Genomic DNA, 14,286 nt, shown 5'->3' on the forward strand with positions numbered 1-14,286 from the left:
CTTAAAGGTAGATAAAGCATTACATGAATAAACCAAAATCCATGATGGTAAGCAGTGAAAGGGCTACCAAAGTGTAAAATACAGTCCAATACTGTGCCCGCGTAATCAAATAATATTTAATATAAATCACAACTGAGTGCTTTCGCCCATACATAAAACTTGGGCTTTTTTCAGAGTTCTCTCGTGTGGTCTGTTTGTTTCTTTACCAATTTGTTAGTGGAGAGTGGTTCTTAGCTAAAGTATTACTTTGTGTGACCTTTACTGGTAACTTATTTCAAAAGCTGGGTACAGACTAAATGTGGAACCTATCCCTCTAGCAAGTCTTGTTTATTTGAAGGTATAGATTTAGGACCCTAGTGTATGTAGTTGCAGAGGCACTAGTTTTTAATTAAATAGGAGTTTGAATAGAATTAGATTTTTCATGTCTCAAAAAGTGAAACTTGGGTCACCTCAGAGAAACTGATAGACTTCAAAATATAAGAAATGTTGTAATAATCTCTTGTGATACTTGAAGCATTTATGGCCTTCATTTTCTTGGATTGAAATGTTTGTGATCTTTGCAGGTGAGCAATATCCTTGTATTTGTACATACCAAAGGGATTGATGTAGTCAGTGATGGATATAATAAGGGAAGAGTGCGGAAGTATGATTCTATGGATTATGATGATTTTCTTTTGGAAATTAATTGGGTTAGAAAGAAAGATGTCTTGATGGTGGTTTAAACATGATCATCAAATGACAGAGAGTTGTTAACATATGTATCTGGATCTCACATGGCCACACATCTGCCTAAAGTGAGTACCAGTTAATGAATGAGCTGGAAGCAGATTTTCCACCAAATGCTACTATACTGCATTTTTTGCATTTAACTGGAGACATTTTTTGGTAAACAAGTATATGCATATTTCATAATACATGTAAAGACTGGTAGAGAAGGGTGAAGGCTGCCAAACTAGCCAGATCAAATTTTATAGATAATTCTATCATTTGTAAATAAAAATGCAAACTACAGGCTTGTTGTTTTAAATGTAAAGAAATGCTGTTTCAAAAATGTGGCAAGAGTGCTCTCTACTGACCCAGTAAAAGCATGTGGTAACCCTTTCAAGGGAACAGTGGTGCCGAATAGTCTAGATGAAGAGATTATTTCTGTTGTTTTAACCAAGAGTTAAATTGCTAGACTTAAACAAGCAAATGTATTGTTATTGCTCTGTTCCTAGACAAAGTTCAAGTGCAAAGCACCACGAAAACCAACTGGTAACAGACAATAAAATCCACGAACTTCAGGCTCCTTCTTTACTTTGAAAACTTTAATTTTAGATTTAACTTTAAAACAGCAAAGAACAAGTAAAACCACAATAAATCAAGCGCTTTCACCCAGGCTCTCCCAGGCTTTTTCAAGACAAGCTATAAGCCATTTTCTTTGACCTTTTATACAGGAATGTTATGCAATCATGTGATCAATTAAACATTTAATTATTTAATTGTCACAATTAGTTAACTCTTTGTTTCCAGAAAAAATACTTTTTAAAAATCTCCTGTGTGCTGATTATGTTGAATACCTGAGTAAAGAACTACTAGCAACATACAGTTCTTAGTTTCAATATAACAATAGTTTAGTTTATGGTGTTAAATGGTTAGAAAACCTTTAAGTTGTTTGCATATTTGCATTTTAAGTATAATAATGTGTAAACCTGCCATCAAATTATTACGTTGCAGTAAAATTTCATCTCATGTAACAAATGTATAAAAATATTTAAAACATTTAAAATGTAATGATACAAATAAAATAAATATAATAAATGTATAAATAAATATATTGGCTGTTTTAAATACTTAAAAACTCTGTCTCAACAGCCCTGTTAAAATACATATTGAAAATACATGCCATAAATAAGGATTAAAAATATCCATTATCAATACGCTTAGCAAATACCTGTTAAAAATGCGTATAAAAATGCATGTCAAAGAAATACATATTCAAAATACATTAAAAGTATGCATCAAAATACATGTTAAAAATACATGTTAGAAATGTATTGTTATTGCTCTGTTCCTGACCAGCTGCAAGATAACAAAAGGGAGATGGTAAGAATGTAAATGCAGTTAATGTGTCAGCATGAGAACTCCAGGAAGTGTAAAAGGATGCTGTAATGTTTTATCAGAACTGCAATAGCAATTTAAACAGTGAGAATGAAAGATTATTAAGCATTCTGATCTTGGACATCTAACTCAGTACTGCCTGTTGTCTTAAGTAAGTTATCTTAGAAGTTTGTTTTCTTGTAGAAATAGCTAGGACTGTAAAGATTAGACTAAGTGTTTTTCTGTTATGTCAGAACTTTCCTACTGTATTGTTATAAGTTTCTGTATGATCTCTGAACTCTTGAATAACACTGTGGTGTAGTAGTATTGTCTTGTGTTTTTAGTATTTATTATTAAATATTTTTAAACCTTTTCAACTGTGGCTGGTTTATGTAGATATAAGTTAAGCTCTAGAGTACATTGCATATTTATAGAGTTTATTGTACAAGCCACTCTAATAAGCCTTGATTGCTTAGTTACACTACTATTGGATAATAATATTGCACAGTAATAATTAGACACCCTTTTAAGGGCCTTTGAGTAGCTGATAATTATTAGCTGGTGGTGGCAGTAATTACTACGTACAGTCTGGGTAAAGGGGCACAGCTGGAGAATCTGTGTCAGCCTTTCCCAGGAGTGTCTGTGAAGTTGTATAAATACTTATCTTAAAGTGTGTGTGTGTGTGTGTGTGTGTGTGTGTGTGTGTGTGTGTGTGTGTGTGTGTGTGTGAACTACTTGGGCTGAGACACGAAGCACTGGTTGGACAGAGAGGGTACTGGAGGTTAGCTTGCCAGCTAGGCTGAGATCTGGACCCTAGACCTGTGCCAGTGGGGAGTCTTATTGGGGACCTGGGGAGCAAGGGAGCAACCAGCCCCAGACTGACTGTGATCTATGTGTGCTCTTAAGGGAAATTGCACTTTACTGTGTGTATTGGTTATCCTTTTCTCCTATATGAGACATCCTCTCTGGTGTTAGTGGTGAGGATGGAGGCTCCTTGATTGCTGAGCCAGGGCACGGGTGTCACAATACAATGCTGGAGTTGTTTAGTATCAGTGAGTAAGGGATATTAATGCCCACATTGCGGTCATCAACAATCTTGTTAAAATATGCCTCTGTATGCTGTTCATGCTAAGTATTTTAAGACTGGCTTTAAGCCTCATATTAATCCATATAATTTTTGTAAAAGCAACATGGGCACATAATCTTCTAAATTACTAAATGAGGCAGAACATTGAACATTAAAACTTGTGGATGTGTTTCAGATTCAGTCCATGAAAATTAAGACAGGATGCGGCTGAAAACATATAAAACATGCATCTATGGCAAAAATCCATATACAATATGCAGTAAATGTTAAAAAAATGTCCCGATCTGGATCAAACCTATAATTCAAATGGCCAAATAAATAATTATTTCAGTAGACAAAGAAAACTGGGTGATGCCAGGGAAACCGTTTTAATGCTTAAGATTGTTGTGTTGATGCAAGGGACAATAGAGGAAAAAAATGGGGGGGGGGCAGAGAAAATCTTAAGCAAACAATAAGACATGAGAATCATGAACTAGATGAATCTGAAGCCTAAAGTAAATGATAACTGGTGTTTTTCAGTACTTCATCACTCCTCTCTCCCCTCACCAGCTCCTGCAAATGCCAGGACCATGAACTGAACTTGCTTCACTTGGATCATAGTCAAAGCTTTATCTCAGTATGTCAACAGAGGTGGCAAACTTGCAATATTTATACTACTCCCTAAAATCTAAATTAAGAGTTTACATACTACATACACAAAACATAGACAATGACACCACCCTCAAAACACAGTACTACATGTTGGAAAGTTACCCTAAACCCAAAACTATACTTAATTTAATGAAAATAAGTAAAACTAAAACAGACAAACATAAATAAATGCATACATACGTACATACATGCATACATACATACATACATGCATACATACAATGGCACTTTAGACTATATTTCTATTCACTACAGTGTAAAACAATGTGAAATATAACATTACACATGAACCATGCAAAGTCCACACACAATATCCAGGACAATATTGCTAATCTAAAGTAGTCTCACCAGAAATATTCTTAATAGAACAAAAAACATAAAAATACATGAATGAAGAATAAAAAATGAAACCAATATTAGTGGTCTGGTTTACTTGATAAATGAAATATATTTCTATTATTGAAACTGGCCAATACTCATTATAAAATTATTTGCAAAAGCTACAGGACAATGTATTTCATGTATGACATGTATGACCTCCCAGTATTACACATATCCCAACACACACACACATACACATGGACAAGCATGCACATATATATACGTATTTAGAGAGACAGACAAAGATTTAAACACCCCAGCTAAATGCATGTACCCTTCCTGGAATAGAAAACATTTTGCTCATGTATACTCTACTGGCATTATAACAATATTATATATACTCTGACAACATCTCCATGTAGACATAATTAATTTAAATACAATATTATTCATACTCTGACAACATCTCCATGTAGAAATAATTCATTTAAATAGAACATTATTTATACTCTGACAAAATCTCCATGTAGAAATAATTCATTTAAATACAACATTATTTCTACTCTGACAACATCTCCATGTAGAAATAATTAATTTATATATTTTTAAGTTACAGCATTACTCATTATAGTCATTTGTACTAGAGATGGATGGGATTCATAAGCCTAGTCCACACTGCATAGTGATGACCTGCAGAAGAACGCCTGTACCACTGTACTATGCAATTTACTAACATAAAATGGATGCAGAGTAAGTTGAAAAGCATATAAGCACATTGGCAAATGCAGTCCTTCCAGGATGTGAATATATGTTGTTTTTAGTGGTGCAACAGGTAGCACATTTACTTTTGGTGCTAGAAGACCAGAAGGCTGCGTTCTATTCCCACTCCATGTGATTGGATTGCTGACACTGTAGTGCAGTATTGGGGGGGGGTACTGCACTCCTAAGTGTGCTATGTTTGGGATGAGATGTTAAATTGAGGTATAATCTGCCTGAGCTGATGGTAGCTTAGGGGGATATAAAAGATCCCAAAGCATCTATTGAAAATTGTAAAGGAAGTTTACTGATGTCTTGTCCAAAGTTCCCCTAGTAGTATAAATATCACCTTGGATCTCCCCTGGAAGAAAGCTACTACCTTAGTGGGACTAACCTGATCAACAAAGGATAAGTAAATAAATAAATGGTAAAAGTGACCCAATAATGGAGAAATTCTATATGTAATTACAATGATAGCCTAGTAAGGAGTTGAATATAAATGAAGGACCCGAAAGAAGAAACAAATATATGAGGCATCTCAAAAGTGAATGTCTTATGGGAGCACACAGCATTTTTAACTCCTTGTGTTTTTTTTCACACTTTTCACAATGGACATGTGTTGTCTGATGGGCACCTCTACCGTCATGGCACAACTATGTGAGCATTTATCTACAGGTATACATCTATTGTTGTAGGCCCATGAATGACTATAACACCATATTCATACAGTGCAATGTGCCCTTATGGTGGTAGATAAATATCTAACACACTAGCTGTGTGTGATGCTTGAACCTCAACTACTACCAGGTTGTATCTTACAAGAATGTTCTCTCCAGTAATCCACCCTTTTCAAGACCCTCCACTCTGGAGTTCCACCCATGATCAGTTTGCTTGGGACTTTATCCACAGATGAAGGAAATGAAACTTCCAACATCAGATCCAAACATTATGTACTTACTATACTTTTAGCTAGATTTGTGCACAGGAAATGAAAGTCTGTTTCACACAAACACACAGTTGCTCACAAACCACAGGAAAGTATTTCAACATTAGCCATGCAAAACTGTCCACTGATGAAATGTGATTGTCTGCCAGGACTAAAAAAAAAAAAAAAAAAAAAAAAAAAAAAAAACTCATGCTAGCACAGGTTGCTACTGCTCTTTTCCAACATGGCCATTCTCATTTATATGTATGGCTCTTTCCTTATAAGACACCCAGCTGTGGCTCAATTTGAAACATAGCATTTGCTGGACAAGAAGAACAAATGAGGTATATTCCTGACACAGCACAGTATGTGGTGTCTGCAGGAGAATGGGCAGCTTCCTAGTAGAAAAAAAATGTTTCTAGAGATATTAGTGAACTTGATAGACAGGTGTGAAAGTGTAGAGTGGAGAGGAGATAAGAGGAGGCCTGCAAACAGAATGGAATGGGAAAAGTTAGGTGGGAAAAAGGCAGAGGACAAGACAACATGAGCACAACATCAGTGCAAGCTAATGAGTAGACAGTATGGTTAAGGGACAGAGAAAGAAATGCAATAGTAAAAAGGATGACAAGCAGAAAAAAGCCAGGAGGGATGGGCAGATGTAGATAACAATGAGTGCTCAACTTGAACAAAGAATGAATGGAGATAATGGAGGACTATAAAAAAGTAAAGGTAATGAATAAATAATTTGCTTCAGTATTCAAAAAGAAAGTCACGGAGAGGATGTTATGCTGTGTGAGAGGCAGAGGTGAATGGGGAGAGCAATGGGAGACACCAGAGCAGAGAGTTAAGAGTTCAGAGGGAATGGACTCCTCTCATGGAGGATAAAACAAAAGGAATTTTCAGAAATCTGGCCAGTGTGCTGCCAAATTCCCTGAGGGAGATCATCAGCATATCACTAGAATTGCCAGAGGACTGGAGCACAGCAGTTTTATTAACCTTGTGCAAGGAGAAAAGAGCAAAAAAAAAATATGGGGAACTACAGGACTGTTAACAACAGAATAAGGGAATATCATGGAGAAAATCCTGATGGAAAGCTAGCAACATTTCAAGAGGATGTCAGTCTCCAGGACAGTCAAATGGGGCAGCCAATCAAACCTTCTCTACTTTTGTGGATGGGCTGCAAGTGAATGCGACAGGTAAGTACTAGTAGATGTAGTCCACCTGTACTTATGCAAGGCCTTTGACTCTATCCCGTACAGGACTAAATAACACAATCCTGTAGGGCAATAGAAGCAATCCAACAAATGTAAAACCAACTGCACTTTATTCATATATAGATTATATACACTACTGTAAAAAGCATAATATCTCAACAAAGTCACATAAAATGACATTTTGAATAATAATACATTAAAATAATAACGTATATATGCTTATATTACATTTAAGGTTGTTTTTCAATAAAAGTTTTAGTTACATAGGTGTGGTAATTTATGTGTTGATAGGTTAATGGGCTTTAAATCAGTATAAAAGGAAATTGAATTGTTTAGGTGTCAGTTCTGAAGAAGTCTAAGTGACAAAAGTACTTAACTCTGGTATTTTTCTCTGATTTTAAGCAGTGAATAAAGTGCAGTCAGTTTTACAGTTGCTGGATTGCTTCTGTTGCCCTACAGGACTGTGTTTTTTAGTTGTTTCCTTGTTCCTGTTACCAGTTTGTTTTTTGTCTATCCCATATAGGAGTCTGACAAAAAAATGGAACTGGGGTAAGGGATAGAACAAAGGTGGCAGTTAGAGGAGTGATTACTGGAGTGCCACAGAGGTATTTGTCTCTGACATATCTGAAGGAATGCAGAACAGGGTCACACTCTTTGCTGATGACAAAGATATGTGCAGCAGTGCAGGAAGAAGGAGAAATGCTTATTGAAGGATATGGATAGACTGAACACTTGGCCAAGATGGTGGCAGATGAGGTGCAGTGTAAACAAATGCAAAACACTGCACTTGGACCACAGCAATTCTTGTGTAAAGAATTAGCTGAGAGTAATAGACAGGATATAAGGGATTCAAAGGGAAGTTATCAGAAAGACAGACGGAATGAATAGGAAGTAATATGAACAGAGACTAAGGAGAGTTAGAATTATTGTCATTTGAAGCCTGAAGAAATGACGTTGTGGAGGAGAACATGCTGCTAGTGCACAAGATCAGGTCAGGCAGATGTGAAGTGGTTATTCTGAATAGTAAGGACAGGTGGAGAGAGGAAATGCATAGTCCGTAGATTGTAGGGACTACTTAACTCCAAAAGTGCTTTTTCACAGAGAGGATTATGGAGCTATGGAATGGACTACAGGAAAGGATGGCATAGATGATTTCTGTGAAGCATTTCCATGAGGCATTCAAGAGGGTGTAGGACAGGTAGGCAAAGGATAAGGGGGGAGTCAGGGATGGCAGGGAGGATGAAGATGAGATAGGTTTATTGTCTCTTTCTGTCATCATAAAAATTATGTAACACAGAACTTGTTAAAAAGTCAAATGAAATGCAATTTAAATAAAACAGCAGTACAACAAAATTAGGTACTTTGAAGTGCTTATCTAAACTACTACTCAGTGATCTGATTTTAATATCAACGTTTATTAGTTCATCTCATTTTTTACACTAGATCTGTAAATTTTGTTGTTGAAAGCTTCATTCAGAAACTGAATAGACAATCCATTGTAAATGGTATTTTTGCTGTCAGATTTTTACTTTCTTTTGAATAAAGAGATGCATGCAGTTTGATTATGCGCATAATGGTCTCACTCTACTAACAGAGTGATGCTATTAAAATGGCAAATTAAACCACTGTATAATTAATTATTAAACAAATTCATACATGCAGGTTCTTGAGGAAGTTACTGGAGGAACAAGTGGAAAGGAAATTGTGTTGCTGACTGATGGAGAAGATGAGAAAATACAAAATTGTTTTCCACAAGTAGAGGACAGTGGTTCCATTATTCATACAATTTCACTAGGACTGAAAGCTGCTAAGGAACTTGAACAGCTGGCAGACATGACTGGTAGGTTATTTATATACCTGATATTTCCTCATAACCTGGCATAGTATTAATTGCTTATGATTGCCCTGCATTTATTGTGATACATTTCTCAAGTGTTTCTTAGTGTAAGCACTGCTTCAAATAGCATCAGTCAGACATACATAAATAAACTTCGCTAACAAGCAATTTTGTGTATGGATTGGCTAATGTATACATGAAATTAAATTACTTAAAATAAGCAAACTTGTATGCAGAGACATGATTGAGAAGCTTGTTTAGGCAATGACTATGTGTTGCAGACCTGAGAATCAGGCAAGGATGTGGGCATGACATTTTATAGTAAGGTCATGTGTAAGATGTTCTCCATACCCCTTTATGATTATGACATCAGTATACATGATGATAACTGTCACCTCTCATTTGTCACTCCCATGCTCTACACTACCCAACCATCCTCAGTGAAGCAAGAGTTGCCATTGGACGCTTGGTTTCATTGTCAATTCTGCCTGTCTTGGCTGTCAACATCCATGTCTAGAAACAGATCACCATTGTCAAAACAGTGCTCCAGCCAGGGAATTATTAAACACAGTTCTGTCACTTTTCTTTTCTTTTTTGCTTTGATTACAATAGCCATTTCTTTTCGTTGCTCCATTCCTACTAATGCTAATAACATGGGTGCTTCATTCTTGATTCTGTGGGACAATTTGTGTCTCTCTGTTCCCACTTCTAATAATGATAAAACCACAAGTGCTTCATACTTGGTTCTGTAGTACAAGTAGGACATTTTATGTCTCATTGTGCTTAATGCTCTTACCTGCATAATTTTAGTGGAATTTGACAGAAAAAAGGCCTCCCAGAACTTGATGAATGTTATCTAATATAAACCAGAGAAATTAGTTTTATTCTACATTTGGAAAGTTTAAGCAGCACCATTTTGGTCTTGAACAATATTTTGAGATAAAGACTGATTTATTTCTAATAAAGGATCTTGCTGCATGATGCTCTGTATAGATTACAGAAGATAATTATTTAAGCAGTTATGCTGGAAGGCAATAATTATAGTATTTGTTTTGTAAAAATATTTTCTTAAGAATATTAGGCACCTCATTTAGTAAGTCTTATAGGTCAGGGGCATGCATTCTTTCATAAAGAGCAGTAAGATGCTAAACACTGCAATACAGAAGCCGTAGAGAATGTAATACATTAATTTAGTCAAGCGCACATTGCTCGAGCATGCAGTTCATCGAGTTTTATCCACGAATTTCGTAATGCTGAACAGTTCGAATGTCATAAAAATCACCAAATTTGACATTTCCAACCGCTATACCACCTAAACAAGCACTACCATGGGTCAAAAAGGGGGCGATATTTTGCAATTTGCAACAAGTGTGATCGCTTTTTTGTGGTTTTGCCGCACTGCTTTCAGCAATAACCCGATCGACCATCCACTGGCAGATCTAATGCATGCATGCCGTAGAGAATACATATGAATGTTCATTTAAAGTGATAAGACAAGAACTACAAGCCCATTGTATCTGTTCAAGAGATGTATCTAGACCCTACATAAGTGTCCTTCCATTTGCTATGTTTATCCATTCTGGATCTCATCCATGCATTAATGAACTCCTCTGTCATTCTTTGTTCTGTGGTCTTTCTGACAAGCCATACAAGTGCCCTACTACTCTCTCCATGAAGAAGTATATTCTTATAGTTATCCTGATCCTTGCCCCTTCTTCCTTCCACCCACATCTCCTTCTTTCTCTTCAGTTTGTCTTTCAGCTCTCCCATCCTGGCATCTATAATTCCCATTTACTCATGATGTCAGACCCTCCTGTCCTCCTCCCTCAGAGTGTATGTTTGCAGTTATTATTTTCTTGTAGCCTATGTAATTATCTGTGTGCCTTATGAATCACTCATAGGTTCATAGGTAAGTACTAGGCTAACTACTCTTGTGGGCCATTTTAAACCTGGCCAGCTTCTCTTTTTGTGCTTGAAATAACCCATCCCATTTGGTTACAGATTAATATTACCCATCCCATGGTCAATAATTATATATTACCCCTAATAAGAAAAACTGGGGTTATAGCACAGATAATTTGAGGGACTCTATGCACGGGATAAAGCATTTAGGAGCTGCCTCTGTACATTAGTAGTACAGGAGGCAGTCCTGGGGAAATGTATCTGTTTCCCATCCATAGTTCTAAGTTGAACTTAAAAATGGACAGGGACAAACTTTGTTTTACATGGAGGGGGAGTCTGTTCCACAACAACGGTATCCTTTACAGAATTTGCCTGCCCCTCCAAACCATTCTGTTGATGTTGCAGAAGTGGTTTAGATCTCAAGACTGAGCATTTCTGATGTCATTTGACTTGCTGATGTACAGTAAATCTATCAGTAATGGATCGGAGGATGCCTTGTATAGCAGATACAGGTCATCTGTTAGCAGTCTGTAGGATTCAGCAAACTGGGTAACATCATCTTGTGCACTATATTCACAGTTCATACAACTAGTTGCACAAGCTGAATTGCTCCTGACGAGAGTTATCACCTAAGACCTCCCACAGTGTTTCTTTTTGAGTTTGATGTAAATGGGCTTAGTGAATGACTATTCTATATTGTAATTCATCATCATCATCAGCCCCCTTTTTCCCATTTTTTCTACATGGGGCCGGGGTATCATGTTAACTGTCGCCAACTCTCTCGATTCAGTGCCACACTCCTGCCTTCTTCAAAACTCATGCCTGACTGTCGCAGATCTTCTTTCACACAATCCATCCACCTCTTTGCTGGACATTCTTGCTTCCTCTTACCTTCTTCCTGTCTGTCCCAAATCTTCCTCACCAGATTGTCTTCTGCTTTTCTACACATGTGCCCAAATGACTGTAATCAGTTCTCTTTGATCTTTTCTGCAATTGGAGCTACTTTGGCTTCTGCTCTTATGCCCTCATTTCTTCGTCTGTCCCAAAGTGTGCATCCTACCACCTTTCTCAGGCACTTCATTTCCATCACCTCTAGTTCTTCAACTGTTCTGCCTTTACTGCCCAGGTTTCTGTACCATACAGTAGTACTGGTTGCACCACTGTCTTGTACACCTTGCTTTTCAGCTTCTTTGGCATTCTTCTGTCATAGACTACACCTGATACTTTATGCCAGTTGGCTGCAGCCCCACTGATTCTAGCTTTGACCTCTTTATTCAGACTACCCTTCTCCTCACCCACCCCTCCCAGATACTTGAAGCTGTTTACCTGTTCCACAATCTTCCCTTCTATCTCTATTCTCAACTTCTTCTGATTTCTCCAATTTGCTGCCATTACCACCATCTTATCTGTGCTTAGTTTCATCCCATGTGCCTTCAGATTTGCATTCCATTCTCCTATCTTTTGCTGAAGTTCTAGCTCAGAGTTTGTCTGTATTGCTACATCATCTGCATACAGCAGCTTTGTTGATCTGTCCCTTCCAACCTGTTTGCTAATGTAGTCCATCACCAGTATGAACAACAGTGGGCTCAGAGCTGAACCCTGATGTACACCCACTCCCACTGGGAACCCCTCTGTGAGGCCGAACACTGTTCGTACTTGAGTCAGTGGGTCCTTGTACACAGCCTGCACTAATTCTACCAATTTTTCCGGGACTTCAAACCATTGCAGTTCTGCCCAAATTAGCTTTCTTGGGACCTTGTCATATGCTTTCTCCAAGTCTAGGAATGCCCAGTTGGACTCTGTCCTCATTTCTAGCTTCTTCTCAAGTATCTGTCTCAATGCAAACACTGGGTCAGTTGTGCTGTATCCTGATCTGAATCCAAACTGTTCATCTCCCATCTAACATTCTACTACTCTGCATATCCATTTATCAAGTACTCTCTCCAGAACTTTCAAGCAGCGTGGTAGGAGTTTGATCCCTCTGTACTGAACACAGTTGTGGATGTCCCCTTTGTTCTTGTACACTGGCACAAGCATGCTTATTCTCCAGTCATCTGGGATATGCCTTTCTCTCCACACTGCTATTAGTACCCTCAGAAGCCATATCTCCCCTATCTCACCCAGCATCTATATCATATCTGCTGTCACCTCATCTGAGCCTGCTGCTTTCCCTGACTTCATCTTCCTTAGTGCTGTTCTTACTTCTTCTACCATGGGCTCCTCCTCTTCTCTAATTGTAAGCTGTTTCTGGGGAAGTACAGCTTCTGTGGGGTTTTCTTCATTCAGAAGTTGCTGGAAATACTCATTCCATCTGCCTTTGATGTCCTGTGGACTGGTAAGCAGGTTGTTGCTGGCATCCCTTATGAAGGGTATCTGACTATCTTCTTTATCTTTCTGTCTTTGCCTTGCAACCTGATATAGTTTCTTTGTGCCACTTACTGAGTCACTTTCCAGAAGTTGGTAGACTGCCTCTGATGCCCTATTCTTCACTATTGCTACTTGTTTCTTAGCTTCTTTGTTTGCCAACCAGTAGTCCTTCCTAGCCTGGCCAGTCTTTTCTATCTCCCATTTCTTCCTGTACTCCTTCTTTCTTTTGATAACTTTCTGGACTTCTGTATTCCACCATCAGCTTTCCTTATGTACCTTATTTCCATACCTGGCTCAGCCACATATCTTTTCTGTAGTCCTAACACATGCTGCACCTAGAGCCATATATATTTTTTTTACACCATCGAGTGGTTAGCCCTGCCATGGCACACAGTCTGTGATCCATATTCTCCTATCTTGAAGATACTGAGCACCACAGTAGATTCCCAAAGCGGTTGGTCTGTACAACTCTTCCCCCTATAGGGCACCATGTAGAGTCTGTGCTGCTGCCCACAGCTCCATTCATTGGTGAGTTTCAGATGGAAACACTCAGCATGTTTTTGGACATGGGAGAAATCCCATGGAGACACAGGGAGAACATGCAAACTCCAAACAGGCATTGTACCTTGTGCATGGGAGGCGAAGACCTTAACCACCAAGCCATCTGGTCTCAGTATTCTATATTTTAATTGTGTCCTAATATTCAGCATTTCTGCATTATTTTTATATTTTATTTGTATGGACTCTAAACATTTAATGACTGTTTGTTAGTAATACTTTTTTTTAATCATAGGGTTTGAATACAGTGCCTCCCATCAATGGTTCCCCATTTTTCTGAACACAAGCAACCACCCTTGTGAACTCCCCAGGCCAGGAGAACTTGCTATTATTTTCTGTTATTCCAGGCATAAACAATATAATACAGCGCCAGTCAACAGCCCCCATTATTGAGCACAAACAGTCATCTTTGTAAATTCCCCAGGGCAGGGGTATCATCAAGCCCTTCTGTTGTTACAGGCAAAAGGTTAATATCTGCCTAACTTCATTAGCTACACATCACAAGGGTTGGCAGTGGGAAAGTGTATTCTTAATTGGTACCCTTCCACCACTCCCTATAGGCCATACAACACCACAGCCTAGTTTCCTA

At 37.9% G+C, this 14,286-nt stretch overlaps 1 protein-coding gene across 1 annotated transcript in view; it reads left to right on the forward strand.

Moving 5' to 3' along the window:
* The window catches only part of LOC122813606 (calcium-activated chloride channel regulator 1-like), a gene marked incomplete at its 3' end in the record, with an annotated part of 1,902,671 nt that overhangs the window by 1,435,684 nt on the left and 452,701 nt on the right, over nucleotides 1-14,286 (forward strand). Inside the window, 1 exon segment of the mRNA XM_044086018.1 lies at nucleotides 8,696-8,873. Coding sequence (XP_043941953.1) covers nucleotides 8,696-8,873 — 178 coding nt within the window.

The sequence above is a fragment of the Protopterus annectens genome, chromosome 10.part0 (assembly GCF_019279795.1).
Source record: "Protopterus annectens isolate FY-2018-M chromosome 10.part0, PAN1.0, whole genome shotgun sequence".
NCBI lineage: Eukaryota > Metazoa > Chordata > Ceratodontiformes > Protopteridae > Protopterus > Protopterus annectens.